Raw genomic sequence first — 21044 nt, forward strand, 5'->3', positions numbered from 1 at the left:
AACCACAGTGAGATACCACCTTACACTGATCAGAATGGCCATCATAAACAAAGCAACGAACAACAAATTTTGGAGGGGTTGTAGGGAAAAGGGGACCCTAGTTCACTGTTGGTGGGATTGCAGACTGGTACAACCACTATGGAAAACAGTGTGGAATTTTCTAAGAAAACTAAAATGGACCTGCCTTTTGACCCAGCAATTCCACTGCTGGGATTATATCCTAAGAACTCTAAAACACCAATCCAAAAGAACCTATGCTCATAGCAGCACAATTTACAATAGCCAAGACTTGGAAGCAACTTAGGTGCCCGTCAGTAAATGAAAAGATCAAAAAACTATGGTAGATTTACACAATGGAATTTTATGCAGCAGAAAGAAAGAAGGGGCTACTACCCTTTGCAACAGCATGGATGGAACTGGAAAGCATTATGCTGAGTGTAATAAGCCAGGCAGTGAAAGACAAATGCCATATGATCTCACCTTTAACAGGAACTTAAACAACAAAACAAACAAGCAAGCAAAATATGACCAAAGACACTGAAATTCAGAACAGGCTGACAGGGACCAGAGGGAAGAGAATTTCAGGGGGAAAGGGGAAGGATTCACAGAAACTAGTATAAAGGACACATGGAGAACAACTAAGACGGGTGGAAACAGGAGGGAGGTGGGGAGCACAGGGGTGGGGGGCTGGGATGGGAGTGGGGGACAGAAAACTGTACTTGAACAAGAATTAAATTTAAAAAATTTAAAAAAGAGTAGTCAAGGGTCAAAGACAAGTTTGGAGTGCTAAACAGTTTAAGAGAATACTTCAAATTCAGTGATCATGAACACTTTCACTTAGAGATTCTGCGGCATGGGAGAGGCAAAACCAAGTGCACGGTAGCAAAGCCTGTTTTCAACTTAATTCAGAATCTGGAAGGTTTCCTGGAAAACTCCAAAAAGCCACCCATCAGTGGGCTATCATCTTCACATCTGTACCCAAATAAAACACATATTTGGGGACAGAGGGGGGAAGAAAATGTTCCATGAATTCATGAATTGCCAGGGTGTATCATCTGTCCTCTAAATAAATGTTTATAGTAAACATCCAGTTGATTCCTCCTAGTCCCCTCCAAAACACAAAAATTGTAGGGATAACGAATTTCTGGATAGGCTTTAAATGAAATCAAAAAACTAAACATGTCTAATTAAGATGCCAGTGATAGCTCATTGCTCATCATTGTGATACACTTGCACAGCTGTAGTTTCTCTCTCGCCCATTGTGGTGTTTGCTTCTTTTTACATTTCCTCAGGCTGGGCTCCCTGGAAGTTGGCTGGATATTTCCCCTTCCTTCATGCTCTAATAGACGTCACTCTCAATATCTTGCACACTCCCAGCTCTGGACTGCTGCACTTAGAGTTAGTCACGTAAAAGAAAATACTGACAGACAGAGAACAGCAATTTCTTTTTCATCTAAAGAAAAATGAGAGTCTTAAGATGCTTATCACACTCAGATTTTTAAATAAATATAAATAAAATCCCAAGTCCTTTCTTCTCCATAGAACAAATTTTTGGTCTCGAGGTGATTTTTAATGTTTCAATTCTCTTTATTATGATCCAGTTTATAAGAATGAGAATATTCCTAAAATCATTGATGAAGTTGAAAGGTTTGAGCCCATATCTGTATTTGTTACCTATGGCCAAAGCTACCTGGACTGAGGCATTTTGGTGTGTGACGGCATTTGATTGTGTGAAAATGGACTCAGCCTTGCGCTAAATGCTGAAAAGTATCTTCCCAGTTGTGCTGGTAGGATGAGGAATTGTGAGGTGGTAGGTATGGAAAGGTTTCCAACTGTGAACCGTTTTGTAAAAGCTGTTACCTTGAAGCTATAGAAAGTTGCTCTCAAGTTACTACTCATAAAATGAGCTTGAATGCTTTGGCTTTTTAATGTGGGTCTCTAGTTTCACATCTGTGGAAGAGAGCTGCTCTTACTTGCCTGTTCTCTTGGATTCGTACCACCTCTTTTCTCTAGTCCTTACCCCTTTTTTGTTTCCCTTGATGATTTTAGGAGTCTTCTCATTTCCCAGAATGTGAGTGTTCACAGAAAGACAGGAAGACACTCAGATTCCAAGCCAAGAGCAAACCTGTTAGAGTGGCAATTAATCTTAAATAGTGCCAAAATTTTAATTATATTTGGTAGCTCAGAGATTGACCTAGAAGCTCATGTTCAGAAAGCATTCATTTAAGCTAGAGGTGGGAAGTCTCACAGGGTTTGGGTCCTGTTGAGCAAGAATGTCTTTAGTAAAGTCGTTGGCTTTATAGCCACAATCCTGCATTGACACCAACCCAAGGGATAAGCCTGTAATGAAGAACCCCAAAGGCTATGTACTTACTGTGTAGTTTGTGCTTTTTTTTCCAAACTTGACATTGTTTCTCTTATATTCTTTGTTCTACTGAAGTCAGTACAGTGTTTTTATTTTCCTGAGAAGCTGAGAACTCTTTAATTTTTTAACCAAAGTATCATTCATTTAATCATTCCACAGATAGTTAGGAGTGCCTGCTGGGTATGATGATTCCCTACTTGATGCTGGAGAGTCTGGCTCTCTGTTGCACTCAGCTGGCCCAGCAATATATTCTTGTCCCAGGTCAGGTTACCCCAAAAGCTAGCCCTAACATGGATATTACATTGTAGAAAGTTCACTGGGATTAAGGATGGAAACAGGAGTGGGCAAGGGAAACAGCCACTGGGCTTTGATTGGTCTCAGCGGAGGCCTCAGCGAACCCCACGGTGGGCACTGAAGGCTGTTTAGAGTCAATGAGAGTTGGAGTAATTCCATCTTTCTTCTTTGTCAACCCAAGTGGTTGGCTTTGTTTCTCAGCTTTCTTTCTGTCCTAGTTACAAGATGGCTGTAGCAGGTCTGGGTGTCATTGTGAAAAAGAAGTCATCTCTGCCTGTATGCTCTTTCTAGTGCTGAGGAAAATATTCCCTCATCTCTCTCTTTTTAAATTATGGTAGAATATAAAAAACAATATTTATCATCTGAAGAATTCATAAGTATAAAATTATACTCACACTGTAAGTATATTCACACTGTATATTCACACTGTTGCTAAGTATATTCACACTGTTGCATAACTATCACTATTAACTATACTCAAAACTTTTTGATCATTCCCAACAAGAATTCTGTATCCTTTAAACAATAACTTCCCTTTTCCCTTCCTTCTAGTTCCTAGAAAACTCTATTCTGCTTTCTGTCTCTATGAATTTGCCTATTATGTGTACCTCATATAAGTGAAATAATTACAATATTTGTCCTTCTATGTCTGGTTTATTTCATTAAGCACATTTCCAAGGTCCATCTATGTTGTACATACATTAAAATTCCTTTTTTGTGGCTGAATAATATTCCATTGGATGTACATACAACATTTTATCTATCCATTCATCTATTGATGGACATTTGGGTTGCTTTTACCTTTTGGCTATCATGAATAATGTTTCTATAAACATTGGTATTCGAATATCTGTTTCAGTCGCTGCTTCCCATTGTTTTGAATACACACACCTAGAGGTGGAATTGCGGGATCATCCGGTAATCTGGTGTTTAACCTTTTGAGAAACTTCCAGCCTTTTCTGAAGCAGCTGCACCATGTTACACTCCCACCAACAATGCATGAGTGTTCCAATTTCTCTACATCTTCAGCAAAATTTATTTCTCTTTTTAAAAATTATAGTCATCCTTTCAGGAGTTCTGGCTAAGATGGAGGTGTAGGTAGAAACCCTTCGCTTCATCATACAACCAAAAGGAGGATAACAGCCCATCTAAAATCAATAAACAACCAGAAGCACCAGAAAATCAAACTGCATGGAACTCCAACAACCAAGGAATTAAAGGAAAAGATCAACCAGAACAAGCAGACCAGTAAGAACCTGCAACAAAGCCATGCAGACAGGGCCAGCTCAGAAAATCCACAGTGAAGCAGCAGACCACGAGGGCAGGGTCAGCTGAAGGGGAAACTGAGACTCAGAGCTAACTGTGGATCATGGCGGGGGTTGCCACAGTGGGAGAAACTTCCAGTTTCAGGCAAGAGTCCATTGGAAAGTGCACCAGAGATGAGCAGGTGAGCTACATTTCCCCCTCCCTGGCCCCTTCCCCACAGGCAGTCCCTCATTAATTACAGCAAGGAGGGTTGCCCTGCCTGGGTGAATACCTAAGGACCTGACCCCTTACAACTTAAGAGGTGTGTCAAACAAAGAAATATAGATCAAATGAAAGAACACAGCAAAATTTCAGAAAGAGAGCTCAGAAATAAGTAGATAGCCAACCTATCTGATGGAGAATTTAAAGCCCTAGTAATCAAAATACAGAACTGATTGAGCATGGTCAAAAAATGAAAAACAAAGGAAAGATACCCAAAATGAAATGAAGCAAAATATTCAGGGAACCGACAGTGACAGGAAGGAAACCAGGACTCAAAGCAATGATTTGAAACAAAAGGGGAAAATAAACATCCAACCTGAACAGAATGAGGAAACAAAAATTCAGGAAAGTAAAAAGAGACTTGTGAACCTCTAGGACAACCTGAAACATTCCAATACCTGAATTATAGAGGTGCCAGAAAGAGAAGAACAACAGCAAGAAATTGAAAACTTATTTGAACAAATAACAAAGAAAAATTTCCCCAATCTGGCAAAGGAAATAGACTTCCAAGAAGTCCAGGAAGCCCATAGAGTCTCAAAGAAGTTGAACCCAAAGAGGAACACACCAAGGCACATCATCATGAAGTTACCCAACATTGAAGATAAGGAGAAAATCCTAAAAGCAGTAAGTGGAAAGAAGACAGTTACCTACAAAGGAGTGCCCATAAGGCTATCAGTTGATTTCTCAAAAGAAACCTTGCAGGCAAGGAGGGCCTGGAGAGCTCTCTGCTCCTCTTGTTCAACAGACAGCCACGTCTTCCTGAGCACTGCCAGCCTCAACCCTGAGACACAGTGGTGAAGGTTGTAGTGAACAGATTTGGCCATATTGGGTGTCTGGTCAACAGGGCTGCCTTTTACTCTGGCAAAGTGGATGCTGTCCCCATCAGTGACCCTTTCATTGACTTCAACTACATGGTCTACATCTTCCTGTATGATTCTACTCATGGCAAGTTCAAAGGCACAGTCAAGGCTGAGAACGAGAAGCTTGTCATCAATGGTAAGCAACTGAGTTGCCTGTCACAGACTGACCCAGGCGCTCAGGCAGCCATTGGCAGATCCCAGGTGTGGGGTGGCAATGAGCTGACCCAGTGGGGGTGTAAGGCAGCTGGCTGACCTCAGTCACACATTCACACAGAGATAAACCAGGCAAAGGAATGAGCAGTGAGACAGACCACTCAGGCTAGGGTCCCAGCAACAGGAATTAAAGCCTAAAAGCACCAACTGGAAAAACTTTTGGGGTTAAGGTGCTGGGAGAAGCTCCCAGGCTCACAGAGAGTTTGTTGGAGAGACTCACAGGGTCCTGGGGGGTGGACAGGCCCACACACCCGGGAACCAGTACCAGGAGGGCCAGGTTTGCTTGCGGGAAGCATCAGAAGGGACCGAAATCCAAGAGAAAGCAAAACAAACACCATTGCCCTTCTCTGACCCTGCCCCAACATACAGCATCACAACCCAACAACTGAGTTGCCCCGCCCTGGTGAACACCTAAGGCTCTGCCCCTCATATGTAATAGGCATGAACAGACCAAAACATTATAGCTCAAGAAGAACTGAAAGCCCCAGAGCCCATAACTCTAAGTGACCAAGAAATAGCCAACCTGTCAGATGCACAGTTCAAAACACTGGTGATCAGGATGCTCACAGAACTGGTTGATTTTAGTCACAAATTAGAGGAACAAATGAAGGTTAAACTAATTGAATTAAAGGGAAATGCACAGGAAACCAATAGTGATGGAAAGGGAACTGGGACTCAAATCAAGGGAGTGGACCAGAAGGAAGAAAAAATGACCAAACAAAAAACAATGAAGAAACAAGAATTAAAAAAGATGAGGAGAGGCTTAGGAACCTCCAGGACATCTTTAAACATTCCAACATCCAAATTATAGTGGTACCAGAAGGGGAAGAGGAAGAACAAGTGGAAAACTTATTTGAACTTTGCCCAATTTGGCAAAGGAAATAGACTTCCAGGAAATCCAGGAAGCTCAGAGTGTCCCAAAGAAGTTGGACCCAAGAAGGAACACACCAAGGCACATCATAATACATTACCCAAGATTAAAATGAAGGAAAGAATTCTAGAATCAGCAAGAGATAAGGGGACAGCCACCTACAAAGGAGTTTCCTCCAATCAGACTGTCAGCTGATTTCTCAAAAGAGACCTGACAGGCAAGAAGGGGCTGGAAAGAAGTTTTCTAACTCATGAAATCCAAAGACCTACATCTAAGATTGCTCTATCCAGAAAAGCTTTCATTTAGAATGAAAGGGCAGATAAAGTGCTTCTCAGATAAGATCAAATTCAAAGAGTTCATCATCACCAAGCCCTTATATGAAATGTTAAAGGGACTTATCTAAGAAAAAGAAGATTAAAAAGATGAACAGTGAAAGGACAGCAAACCCACAGTTATTAACAACCACATATAAAACAAAAGCAATCTAAGAAGACAGCTAGATCAGGAATGGAACCATAGAAATGGAGATCACATGGAGGGTTAGCAACAGGGGAGTGGGCCCTGGCTGGTGTAGCTCAGTGGATTGAGCACAGGCCTGCAAACCAGTGGATCGCGGTTCAATTCCCAGTCAGGGCACATGCCTGGGTTGCAGGACGGTTCCCTGCAGGCCAACTCCCAGCAGGGGGCGCATGAAAGGCAACCATACATTGATGTTTCTCTCCCTCTCTCCTTCCCCTCTAAAGATACATAAATAAATAACATCTTAAAAAAAAGAAATAAAAAATTATTTAAAAAAAACAGGGGAGTGGGAGGAGGAGAAGAGGGGAGAAGGTACAGAGAATAAGCAGCATAGATAGTAGGTAGAAAATAGATGGGGGGCAAGAATAGTATGGGAAATATAGAATCTAAAGAACTTGTAACAGATGGACATAAACTAAAGGGGGGGGAATGCTGGGGAGGGGGTGTGCAGGGTGGAGGGGAATGAAGAGGGGGAATAGGACAACTGTAATGACATAATCAATAAAGTATATTTTAAAATGTTAAAGGGACTTATCTAAGAAAAAGAAGGTAAAATATGAACAGTAAAATGACAACAAACACAACTATCAACAAATGAACCTAAAAGAAAAGAAAAATAATGAAAACAAAAAGTAAGCCAACAACTAGAACAGTAACAGAATCAGAGAGATGGACATCATATGGAGGGATTTCAGTGGAGAAGGGGACAGGAGGAATGGGGAGGAAAGGGTATAGGGAAGAAGAAGCATAATTGGAAGGCATAAAATAGATGGGGAGAGATAAAAATAGTACAGGAAATGGAGGACTCAAAGAACTTATATGTACAACCTATTGACATGAACTAAGGGAGGCAGAATGCTGGAGGGTGAAGGGGGCAGGGTGGAGGGGACATAAAAGGGGAAAAATTGGGGAAACTGTAATAGTGTGATCAATAAGAATACTTCAACAAATAAATAAAAATTATAATCATCATTTTTTCATATCTTTTTGACCACTATTGGCTAGTTTCTGCATTAATTATTGGTAAAGTGAATGAGATCACTGTGATTGTCACAAGGGCACGCCTGCAGGCAGGACAGATGGATATCTGAACAAAATCAGTGCATTCCAGCAAGAAGGAAAGGATGGGGGTGTGTGAGGGGAAGACTACCATCCATGTTTGCAGTGGAGAGACTTTAAAAATATCAGTGCCAAGACCGAAAGTTTTGACTCGGTTGGATGCCGTTGGACTGCAGTGAGTTCCCATCATCAGACATTTTTAAATGTTTGCCCCGTCATTTCTGATGTGCAGACAGGGTGATCACCAGTCCACCAATCTAGTGAGGTGGCTCCCCAAGCCATTAAGTATGAATACTAAGAGCTGAGAAGTGCAAGAACCTATAGGAATGGTGCACTGGGCACCTTGCCTGGTCTAACGAGACCAAAGAAATTCTCCAAGGGCAGGAGATGTTTACTGATGTTTGGAAGAGGTAGGTTAGTTGGACTGGGGAAGTGTCATAGATGCAGGAGACTCCTGATTCAGGGTATTTGTGGTTTCCTTTGCCTGGTGTCTTTAGTCCCATTTAGCCATGTGACTAACTTCTCACTTCCTTCAATTCTTTACTCAAAAACTATTGTGTCACTACCCTTACTTCATATTCTCCTCTGCTTTATTTTTTCTTAGTATTGACCATTAACATGCTGCATATATTGTTCATTTTATTACCCATCTTTCCTACCAGAAAATATGTATAAAAACAACTTTTCTACCAGAATATCCCTGCTCCCTAATGGCAGGGATTTTTGTCTGTTTTGTTTATTTTATTTTTCCAGTGTTAGAAAAATACCTGGCACATAGTAGGCACTGAGTAAATTTGTTAGTACCAGCATTTTACAGAGAAGAAATGTGAGGCTCAGTACAACTAAATAATTTACTTAACATCACACAGCTAGAAAGTGGCAGGGTTGGGTAGTTAAATATGGAGTGGGGCAAAAGTAGGTTTACAGTTGTGAGTATATGAAACACAGAGTTTATTCTTATTATTTATTAATTACTGTATTATTTTCCATATGAACAACTGTAAACCTAGTTTTGCCCCACCCTGTATTCTGTGATTCTTTACAATACAAAAAAACCCATTTAGCGAAAAGAGCAATACCGATGGCCCCTCTTCAGCCTCCTTCTCTACCATCAGTTGAAGAAAAGAAATCTTTTAAATGATGAAAGATTAGATGCTGGAGGTTTTTGTGGCGAGTTTGCCCTGTAGACCCTTGGCTAGGGTGTTCAGAAGTGAGTGTTTTTAAGCAAGGGAGGTGGGAAGCCTTCTCAGCACTTGTTTCCAGGGGAGAAGGTCAGTGACTATAATTAAATACACACCAGCTGCCCTAGGAGATGGCTGACAGGAGGAGGGAAGGAGGACTCAGCTACCACGGGAAGATACGCTGAGTGGTTTTGAAATAATTGGGGAGAATTTTTACTGTTATCAGCATCAAGATCTGCCTCATTGACAATCCCATGCAGACTCACCTAAAAATTCCTTCCTCTTTCATCCATTACAGTGAACACACAAGGAGGAATCTTAGCAGAATACAAAAAGAGCAATCAGAGGACAACCCTATAATTGGATCTGCTAAAGCTTCGTTACAATGAGGGCAGGGATTTTTAAAGAGCACGTCTTTTTGAGGAAGAGGAACTTGGGCGGGACAGTGATTGTACAAGAAGGCGAAACCCAGGCCTTTTTCTCCTCCCACTTGGGAAGCCATATTGCTGGTGCCGTCCTTCCACAGGGACCCAGCACCCTGGGGGAGTGGAGCTCCTGGAAGCAGAGCCCAGGCAGGCATGTGGCTTTCCAAAGCAGTTCAGAGGGAGGAGGCAGGGCCAGGGCATGAGTGGAAGCTGAGTTCTGTGGGCTGGTCAAACCCGGAAGGGGGATTCCAGAGGACCAGGCAGAGCAAGGGCCCACCACCTCTCTAACACAAGGGGTCCCCTGACATACTTAGCCTGGTGCCCAGCACAAAGCAAGTCCTCAATAAATTTTCTTTTCTCTTCTTTTCGGGAACAAAATGAGGGCCAAGACAATGGCTCAGAACAGGGGGAGGAGAGGCTCTTTCAAAAGTCCTAGGTTGGGACCGAGTAGAGGAAGGGACAGAGACCCTTAGTTTGCAAAATGACTTCTGTTGGCAACGTTAACGTTCAGCTGCTTGTTTTCCTCCTGTGAGGTGCAAACAAGGAGCAGCAGCAGCAGCAGTTTTGGGATCTGGGCATGTCTTCTACTTTACTGTCAGAGCACCATGCTCTTCAGTGCTCACCAACGTTCCCAGGGCCCTTGGCGAGTGCCTGTGTGCTTCACCCAGATCCTCTCTGGAGCTTATGCTCCTCACCCCGCCCCCCACCGCCACTGCCACCCCTACTTCCGCTGCCGTCCTTGCTGGGAATGGCCCCCACCCACATGAAATTCTGGGGGTGTTTTTTGCCCACCCATATGGAACTGGTTTGCCCAAGGGTTCACCCCCTTCCAGGGGCACCCTGAGACCAATGGTTGCATGATACCAAGACCTTTAAGTCTGGAACAACTCTAAAGGGTCATCCAGCCACAGAGCTCCCTATTGGATCTACTGAAACTCATTGTGAGTGAGTGTCTCCCTCAGCCCAATCCTGCCTTCTATCCTCCCTCACAGGTATCCCTGGAGAGCGCTGCCCAAAAGCCTTCTGCCTGTAACTGTGGGGAGCCCACTCTAAGACTACCCATCCCTTCTCTTTCTGTTGTCTTTGCCTCTCCAACCATAGCCACTCATCTGACTTCCCAGGAACCCTCTTTACGCTAAAATGCAGCCATTTTGAAGCCCAGTGACTGGAAAACGGGGCTCCTGGGTTATCATTATGGGAACCAATACTTAAGTGCAACTAGCAGTCTCTAGAGCAGGCATGCACACATGATTTCATTTGCAAAGCAGAGTAGCACATTGGTCTCCAGTGATTCTGCCTGGATTTGAATCTTGGTCCTACTACTTACCAGTCTTGGGCCAGCTGCATAACCTTTCTGTTGCTCAACTTCTCCATCTGTAAAATGGCATAGTGATGGTCCATTTTTCCTAGAGTTTTTGTTAGAATTAAATGAATCAGCATATGTAAAGGTGTCAGAATAGTGCTGCACATAGTAAGCACCTAGTGTAAGGTAGTTATCAGTATTTGATCCTCATAAGAACCCTGTGAGATATTACAGTTACTTGCTGGGTTGGATATCTCTTGTGCCCTGTAGGAGACCATTCTTCAAGGCATGGGTCCAGCCCCCAGTGGCAAATATTTACTGCAAAGTAACTTCCTGAAATCCATGCTAAACCTTCCAATGACAAGTGTAACTGGTTCAACAACTTTTGCCTTTTCATTTGCAAATATCCCTCTTCTGTGATGTGATTAGCAGCTTTGGCTCCTTTGTTTTCTGTAACAGGTAACCACCTAAAGCAACCTGTGTAGAGTAAATGAGGACCATCATGTAATGTGCTGAGAAACCCAATAAAGGCTGGTCACAGCAAGAGCCCAGGCTTTTGCTCCCCTTGAGAGAAAAGCGATGCTGTCCCTTTTCCTCCACCGAACTTGGTAGTCCATGTGAATGTCTCATTTCATCCATAATGACGTGGGCACTGCGGACCAGTGTCCCCATCAGTACCCCATCTCATTCTCTCAGCCCACCTTTTCACTCTGCCCTTGCTGCTGCCACCTGCTCACACAAGTACAGTCCAACATCTTGTACATCTGTGCTGCTTGTTTCTCCTCCTTCTTTCTTCTTCTCCTTCCTCCTCCTCTCCTTATCCTCCTCCTCCTCCTTATTCTTCTCCCTCTCCTTCTTCTTCTCACCTTCCTCTTCCTCTTTCCTCTTCTTATTTGGAATGGCTTAAAATCTTATTTTGAATAAGTGGAATGGAAAAATTGTATGAACAATTTCATATTTTGTTCTTATTTATTCTCCACATGCATCTACTGCAATAAATTTTAGCCAGTAACTTTTTTTTTTTGATGAACAGAAACTCAAACGAGAAACCTTACAAAAGGCTCTCATTTTCTTTTTGGATCATTTATTTCTCTTGGTCTTGGGGAAAGAACTTTCAACTTGTTAAGAACTATAATAAAGTTTAGCCGTTAGTGTAAAATCCAATAGGTTGGAGACTCGGCCTCCATGGAGCACAGCTGTCCTTCCTGGGGACCACTGAGAGCCGGCAACCTGGTGAGGCTGCAGTGAGCCACTGTGTGCAAGCCCTTCCTGCCTGAGAGCAGATCTTTCAGGATCTCCTTAAACATGACTGCCTAGTTATAGTACATCCATAACCATCATTTGTAATAGAGAAGATGGCAAATGCATATGCTGAAGACACTTGGAAAGAGAGTGCTAGAGGAGAAAGAATCAAACAGCCTGCTTGGGGAATGTGTGGATTGGTAGTTTACAGCAGTTCCCCATGTGTGTTCCCACAATCTCGCAGCTCCCGACTGCTTCTACATACTGTTTGTTTCTTACTTTGAATTCCAGCTTCTTTGCCACCTCCATCTGAGCTGCCTGGGGAACACACTCAGCCATTCTGACCCAAACAAACTGAAAGTGTAAGGAAGCTAATATCCCTCCATGTGACATCCCTGTGATCCCTTCTTTTATGCCTTGAGAGAATAAAATCTGCCTCGTCAAGGTCCAACTTCAGTTGCCCACAGCACCGAGCACCCTAGCTTAGCTTTCCCCCCTTCCCTGTCTCATTCTTCCCATTGCCCACTCCTGTAGTATGAGCTCAATCCCCAAAATATACCTAGACACAAGTCCTTGCCTCATGCTCTGTTTGGGGAATTGTCTAATTGTGTGCAAGAGAAGCATGAAAGAATAAAAAGAGGCCTGTTCAATATCCAGAATCAGATCTAGATTCAAGTGAAAGCCTCCCACCTGCTGAATCTCATGCCCTTACCTGGTGCCACTTCCTAGTTGATACATGTGCATCTTAACAGAGATCTGGAAACTTGATTAACCAATGGGAGACCAGGGAAGAAATTGCTACAAACAGGTAGCTTTGGACACTTTCTTGTCAGAACTCTTTTCTTGTCCCTGCGTAGAACTGCACTGGTCCTTTATGGCCCAGGGATTGTCTCAAGTTTGCCTTTGTATCACCAGCACTCAGGTTCTGGCATAAAACAGGTGCTCAGTAAATGTTTGCAGGATACACAAATTCAGAAATCAAACTATTGATGGTTTCTGTTTAACAATCACTTTTTATGTGGCCATGCCTGTTCCTATACTTAGTGTTCATTTTTTTTATTTTTAATATATTTATTGATTATGCTATTACAGTTGTCCCATTTCCCCCCCTTCACTCCCTTCCACCCTGCACACCCTCTCCTACCCACATTCCCCCCCTTTAGTTCATGTCCATGTGTCATCCTTATAAGTTCTTTGGCTTCTACATTTCCCATACTATTCTTGTCCTCCCCCTGTCTATTTTATACCTACCATCTATTCTACTTATTCTCTTTACCCTTTCCCCCTCTCTCCTCCTCCCACTCCCCTGTTGCTAACCCTCCATGTGATCTCCATTTCTGTGGTTCTGCCCCTGTTCTAGTAGTTTGCTTAGTTTGTCTTTGTTTTTGTTTTAGGTGTGGTTGTTAAAAATTGTGAGTTTGCTATCATTTTACTGTACATGTTTTTACCTTCTTTTTCTTAGATAAATCCCTTTAACATTTCATATAATAAAGGCTTGATGATGATGAACTCCTTCAAGTTGACATTATCTGAGAAGCACTTTATGTGCCCTTCCATTCTAAATGAAAGCTTTGCTGGATAGAGTTCGATGTAGGTCCTTGCATTTCATGACTTGGAATACTTCTTTCCAGCCCCTTCTTGCCTGCAAGGTTTCTCTTGAGAAATCAGCTGACAGTCTGATGGGAACTCCTTTGTAGGTGACTGTCTCCTTATCTCTTGCTGCTTCTAGGATTCTCTCCTTCATTTTAATCTTGGCTAATGCAATTGTGATGTGCCTTAGTGTGTTCCTTCCTTGGGTCCAACTTCTTTGAGACTCTAAGCTTCCTAGACTTCCTGGAAGTCTATTTCCTTTGCCAGATTGGAAAGTTCTCCTTTATTATTTGTTCACAGAAGTTTTCCACTTGTTGCTCTTCCTCTTCCCCTTCTGGTACCCCTATAATTTGGATGTTGAAACATTTAAAGATGTCCTGGAGGTTCCTAAGGCTCTCCTCATTTTTTTGAATTCTTGTTTCTTCCTTCTTTTCTGTTTGGTTGTTTCTTTCTTCCTTCTGGTCCACTCCATTGATCCGAGTCCCAGATTTGTTTCCATCACTATTGGTTCCTTGTACATTTTCCTTTATTTCACTTAGCGTAGCCTTCATTTTTTCATCTAATTTTCAACCAAATTCAACCAATTCTGTGAGCATCCTGATCACCAGTATTTTGAACTATGCATCTGATAGGTTGGCTATCTCTTGGTCACTTAAGAGTATTGGCTCTCAGGCTTTGATCTGTTCTGTTCCAGCCATAATGTTTTGGTCTGGTCACACCTGGTATGTATGAGGGGTAGAACCTTAGGTGTTCACCAGGGCAGGGTAACCCACATGGCTGAGTTGTGATGCTGCATTTGGGGTCGGGGTCAGAGAGGGAACAATGGCACTTGTTCTCCTCTCTCTCAGATTTCAGTCTCCTCTGCCACTTCCCACAAGCAAATTGGGCCCTTCTGGTTCTGGTTCCCGAGTGGGTAGGCTTCTGTATGTTCTAGGACCCTGTGGGTCTCTCCAACAAACTCTCCTGTGAGGCTGGGAGTCTCTCCCTGCAGCTCAACCCCCATAGGTGTTTTCAATCAGTGTTTTGAGGCTTTATTTCCCCATGCTGGAGCCCCGGGTTGTGTGGTCTGTTTCTCTTCCTAATTTCTCCTAGTTTATCTGCATGCAAATGTGGGACCACTCGGTTCCTCTAGCTGCCTCACATGCAGTGTCCCTCCACAATCCACCACCTTGCTGGGTCCGCTCATTGCCACCTCGTGCCCAGGGTTCGCCGGCTGCTGCCTTGCGTGCCTGGAGTCTGCCAGCCACCACTTTTTTTGCCACGACCCCTCTCTGCCTAGCTGCCCAACTCGCCCCTCCTACAGGTCTGGATGAATGTGTCTATTTTAACTCCTTGGTTGTTGGACTTCCATATAGTTCAATTTTCTGTCAATACTGGGGGTGGGGGTTTGTTTCTATATTTTTGTTGTCCTTATTTTGGTTGTGCGAGGAGACATAGTGTGTCTACTTATGCCTCCATCTTGGCAGGAAGTCTCAGTGTTTATTTTTTACGCTGGTTTGGGATGTTGTCTTGAATAGACAAAGAATGTTTTGGAGAGAGGATTTTTTCCTTTTTTTACCAAGCTAAGTTAGCCCAGAATCGTGTGCCTAAAAATTATTCCAGAAATACTAAATATTTCTTGAAATTACTCAAGAAATTCTGATTATCAGGCTGATTGTCTGATGAAAGAAGTAGCTAGGAGCTGTCAAACTGATGGCTTATAGAACAAATGTAGCTCTAAGACACATGGCTTTTAGTACAATGATGATCATTTTATATCAAAATTCCTCTGAAATATGCTGCAGGCCCCACCACTTCTGCAGCCCTCTACATGAGCTAATTCTCAAACTTGTGTTAACCTACCTAGACCTGTGAATATGTAAGTGTGTGGCCCCTGCACAGAGTGGCACATAACTGGATATTCCGTATACAGAAAGAGTTGAAGTTGTTGTCCAACACAATTCCTGACTTTTTCTATAGTTTGTTTAGCCTTTCCTCACCACCATCAACAGGTGCCCACTGAGAGCCTACTATCCTGCCTTCCAGGTACTATAAGATCTCCGTGGTGCTCATGTGCTTTGTGGTCCCCACACTGGTGCCCTGGTGCATCTGGGGAGAGAGTCTGTGGAATTCCTACTTCTTAGCCTCCATTCTTCGCTATACCATCTCACTCAACGTCACCTGGCTGGTCAACAGTGCTGCCCACATGTATGGAAACCGACCCTATGACAAGCACATCAGCCCTCGGCAGAACCCACTGGTCACTCTGGGTGCTGTTGGTGAGTAGGGGTGTGAGAGCCAATGGAGAGAATGGCAGCTCGATTTTCTTGGCTTCTTGTGGCTTTGTGGAATCTGTAAAGAGTGGCAGTGGAATAGAATGGAATGAACTGGGGCCTTTGTTGTTAGAATCCTGACTCATGGACAAGTCACCTAACTTCTGATTTATAGTCCTCTTACCTGTGACGTGGGATTAGTAATGCTTTCTTTATAGGGATATTGTGAGAATTAGTAGGATACTTATATATGTAAATTGCTTGGTACAGTACCTGGCACATAGTAGGTGATCAATAATTAGTACCTATTGATTTTTGCCATGATAATTCTCCTACAGGAGAGTAGCAGTTGACTTTTCCCCCCAGCTGCCTGGACATCCTCAGCTGTCCTATCATTTAGCTGACCATATGCAAGCAGCCTTTTAAACAAAGAGATAGGAAGAAATGAGATTGTTGCATCTCATGGTACCACAAAATGGTTAAGAGGCCACTGGAGTCCAACCAGTGTGGTAGAGTCCTGGTTCCTTCCCTTACTGTCTGGGCAAGTTACCTGACTCCTCCATACCTCATGTCCTCATCTGCAAAGTGGGCAAAATAGTAGTATTTACCTCCTGCTAGTGTTGTTGGAGGGTTAGATAAGCTAATACAAAGCACTCAAAGCAGTACTTAGTACAAAATAAGCCCCCAGTGATGTTGTTTTTATTACCAGCCATATGGTCTTAGGCAAATTTCTTGTCCCTTCTGTTCATTTACATCCTCACGTTAAAATGGGAGTAATCATAGCTCAGAGGTGTGCAGATTACAGGCATTCATACTCATTAAAGCACTTTGCTCGTGGCTGGCACTCGGTAAGTGAATAATAAATGTTAACAATAGCTTTATAGAAGCAATTGGGCTTCTTAATAAGCTTAGTCTTTAGCACAGAGCTCAAACCTAGGAAGAGAAATTCCTGCTATTGAATAGAAATGATCTCTGCCTCACTCAGCAGTGAATTCCTACTACCACTTTGTTAGGGTTTTCCGTGTAAGGCTCAAAAGCAATATAAGGTGGAATAAACACCAGATTTAGCTATGGGATGACAGGATAAGCAGAGAGCAAAGTGCCTTGGAAAACAGGAGGACGTTTCCTGACCCTCCTGTTGCTTTCCTTTCTCCTGTCATCTTCATTCTCTAGAAGGACTCAAAGGAGGGAGCCACATCGAGCACTGACCCTGAGAGCAAGACCTGAGTGGGGATAACAGAGACTGCTACCATTTTATAGAGAGAAGGAGATCCAGGAAACCCAAGGAATGTGGCCATGGCCAATGTATTCAATACCCTGAATAGCTGGGTATTGGTTTGAAGTCCATCCAGGTCAACACTGGACTCCCACTCAGTTTTCTTCATAAAGGTCCTTGGAAGGCTCTTATTATATGCAACTGTGCAAACCAGTGACTGTTTCTGAAAATAAGAGTTCAACTTCTCTATACTGTACAGGAAATAACCTAGTAATGACAAGGATGGAGGGGCAGAGTAGAGAAGACCTAAATTTAAAAAACAGAAGACCACAGGTCAGTCCATCTGATGTGCTCAGTACAGAGCAGAATCCTTCAGATGTGGTCAGGAGAAGAACCATGTAATGACCTATAGCCACTTAAGTAATAAAGGAAAAATCTGGCAGTTCTTCAAATGGCTAAAAACAGTTACTATATAATCTAGCAACCCTATTCCTAGATTCATTCCTAAGAGAAATCAAACCATATGTCCACACAAAAACCTGTATTTGAATGCTCATAGCAACAGTATTCATCATAGCTAAAAAGTGGAAATAATCCAAATGTCCATGGATAAATTCATTTATATAAATATAGTGGCATGGTAAGTGGTATATCCATATAAAAAAGAAATGAAATGCTGATACTTGCTATACCTTGAACACATTATGCTAAGTGAAAGAAATCAGTCACATAGGATAACATGATTTCATTTATACAAAATGTTCAAAATAGGCAAATCTATAGATTGTATTAGTCAGGTTTCTCCAGAGAAAGAGAAACCCTGTGTATCTCAGTATATATACTGTTACATATATTACATATATATATATATTCCTCATAGTACACTTTCATATATAGAGAAACAGTGGGATATGTGTATAAACATGGATATAGTTTATTGGTTCTATATATAGACAGACAGACAGAAACATAGGATTGATTGGTTAATTGATTGACTATGAGGAATTATCTCACACTATAATAGAGGCTATGAAGTCCCAGGAGCTGTAGTCTGCAAGCTGGAGACCCAGGAAAACGAGTAGTATAATTAAGTCCAAAGACCTGAGAACCAAGGGAGCCAATGCTGTAGCTCATATTCTGAGGGCAGGACAAGGTGAGATAGATGTCCCAGGTCAACCAGTGAATTAGGAAAAGAGGCAAATTCCTCCCTCGACTTGTTCTATTCCAGCCCTTAGTGGATTGGATGAAACCTACCTACATTGGGGAAAGTGATCTGCTTTACTGAGTCCAGTGACTCAGATGTTAATCTTATCCAGAAACACTCTAATAGATGTTTAATGGGCACCCCTTGACCCATCAGGTTGACACTTAGAATCAACCATCTCAGAGACAGGAAGTAGGGATGGAAGGGTTGCAGGTGGTTAGGGGATGACAGCTAAGGGGTTTTGGGTTTCCTTTTAGTTAACGAAAATATTATAATTCATTTTGGCGATGGATGCACAAGTCTGAATAATCTAAAAGACATTAAACTGTATACTTTAAATGGGTGAATTGTATGGTGAGTTATATCTCAATAAAGCTGTTTTTAAAAAATCAGATGAAAGAAGCTCTGAGGTAATCCTTTTCCTGAAAACACCTTAACAAAAAGGAGGAAAAGCTGTGCACTGGGAGGGATGGGACGATATGTAGGCAGATTTCAGCTATTTAAAGATCCAACTTCTTGATTGACTTACCTATTTGAACGATTCTCATTTATCTCTCTCAAGTCCTCCCGAGGTCTTGCCCTCATCACTCCAGCCCACAGAGGCTGTTTTCCTCTTTTGAACACACAGTCTGCTACCACCAGCCAGTCAGCATGTAGCTGAACAGTCAGTACAGCTCTGACATCATGGTAGCATGTCTTCAATTCTTAGAGGAAAATTAGCTTGTGACTTTATGCTGATCACTTTATTGTTCTTTTCTGTTTACATCTAGTTTTTCTAGCCAACTAAGTAGAGCTTCCTATGGGTAGAAATTAAGTCATTTGCTCTCTAAAGAGCCTGATGCAGTGTTTTATACATGATAGACCCCCAGTAAGTGAGTGATTCAAGGCCTGTGCAGAGAGGTAGGTGAGTGGTTTGTTTAAATGCTTGTTTTGTCTTCCAGGTGAAGGCTTCCACAATTACCACCACACCTTTCCCTTTGACTACTCTGCAAGCGAATTTGGCTTAAATTTCAACCCCACCACCTGGTTCATTGACATCATGTGCTGGCTGGGGCTGGCCACTGACCGCAAACGGGCAACCAAGCCAATGATCGAGGCCCGGAAAGCCAGGACTGGTGATGGCAGTGCTTGAACCTGGAACTGCTGTCCCACATGTCTGCCCTTGACACCTTGGTCCCTGCCTTCTGTTACTATAGTTTTCTTGCTCATTGGATCGTGGGAGGGGATAGAGGGTGGGAAGGAATGGAATCTATGTGGTTCATAAATTTTTGTTTGTCTCAAAGTCAAAATATAACTACCAACGAGAAAAAGTTTTTTAAGTCAATGTAATGATGATTTAACATTAGAGTGTAGACATGTGATCTAATTGTTGTGGCTACAACATGTCAAACATGCATTGTCATGTGCTTGTTCCCAATGTTAACCCTTACAAGATGAAGGAATTTGATATTCTTTCAGTGTGATTCAGGAGAGTATTTTCTTTTCTACCATTTAACCCAGCATTATTTTAAAACACACTACCTGAAAGGCAGAGGGACAGGGTAGCAGACAAAAGAGGGGGTCTAAGTAGCAGCTAAAGAATATTTCTGTTTTGTAGTTATTGTATTTTTGTTGTTTGTTTTAAGTTAGAGAATTGAACATTTAAGAAAATGAGAATACAGGAAATGGCTCTCTCTCTTTTGTTTTTTGTTTTTTGCCCTGTTTACAGCTTGTTAATGCTCCACCATCTTTGCTTCAAAAGAGATCTGTTCACTGCCCAGCTAGTTTTGCGTCCCAAGCCATACGACTGGCTGACCTCATAAACCAATGCCTGTTTAGGTGTTTGATTTTGTCCTCTTTGCTGTTGTCATTTTAAAGGTGTATAACTCAGATGTGCCAGACATCAAATTAAGCTCCCATTTCAATGTTTAGATACCTAATTTATACTCTAATTGATCCCAGCCACTGATGCATGCACTTAGCTGCTTCTGCTAAACAAGCATATTAATTTTCCACACCAGGCCATCAGATAGTAATAACTGACAGTTATCTAGAATTTAGTGTCTACTAATGTTTCACCTGCATGCGGCCATCACTGATTTTGCAGCAAAATATAAAATGATCATTATGTAGCTTTAGAATTAAAAAATTTTGTATGTTACGTTGCCTTGTAAAGAGCATGTTGAATTGACAGGACCGTGTGCCCTTTGTGTTAGATGTTAGAGCCAAAGAAAGGCTTATAGAGTTGGCAGTGGAGCCCTTTGAAGATAGATCTTTTTAGGAAAGATGTAGGATTTAAAATTGAAACTTTAAATTTTTGAAAAAGAAGTGATGCCAATAGGAAATTGTCATAATGAAGTTCTTCATCCAGCAGGTGTTTAACAGTGTTATTTTGCCATTAATAATGTATAAACTGTGGGTGATTTGCAATAAATGATTGTGAATTTGTTGGTGTTCTTGACCAGATGCCTAAGTGTTCCTTAGAGAGAGTTCTGTCAAGGGCGCCTGATACTTCATGATGATCATGTGACTCATGTTTGATTTAGGCTCTGGCCTAACAGCAGCCCCTAAGAGTAGGCCTCTCATATACCGTTGGCCTTTGGTATATGAGAAGGAGCAACCAGAGGGAAAATCAGTAAGTTACCTTTGGCATAGCTATTTAGAATCTTCTCACTAAAGAATGTTCCCCAATTAGTCCAAATAAATTCAGAACCTCACTGCTCTGAACGTGGGTGCCATGTCTTTATCTGCAGCAGTACCCTAATTAAGAGAAGGATGAGATGGTTTTGGTGAAGAAGTGGATGAAGGTTAGATCACTTTAGAGTTTTCCATATTGATGTGACCTATAGGTCTCAGCAGCATCTAAGAGAAGAAAGTAGCCCTCGGAGGCATCACACAAGCCCATCCAAGGTGGCCCTAGAGAGGTTGGTTCATTTTTTTTAAA

General features: G+C 42.3%; 1 protein-coding gene across 1 annotated transcript in view; it reads left to right on the plus strand.

Annotated features, from left to right (window-relative positions):
* The window catches only part of SCD5 (stearoyl-CoA desaturase 5), a 178242-nt gene extending 157415 nt beyond the window's left edge, over positions 1-20827 (plus strand). The window contains exons 4-5 of the mRNA XM_037035626.1: positions 15475-15707; positions 19063-20827. Coding sequence (XP_036891521.1) covers positions 15475-15707; positions 19063-19253 — 424 coding nt within the window. The 3' untranslated portion in view covers positions 19254-20827. The remainder of the gene's footprint in view (positions 1-15474; positions 15708-19062) is intronic.
* The last annotated feature ends 217 nt before the right edge of the window (positions 20828-21044 follow it).

This window comes from Sturnira hondurensis, unplaced genomic scaffold (assembly GCF_014824575.4).
Source record: "Sturnira hondurensis isolate 20B ecotype Veracruz unplaced genomic scaffold, ASM1482457v3 Scaffold0022542, whole genome shotgun sequence".
NCBI lineage: Eukaryota > Metazoa > Chordata > Mammalia > Chiroptera > Phyllostomidae > Sturnira > Sturnira hondurensis.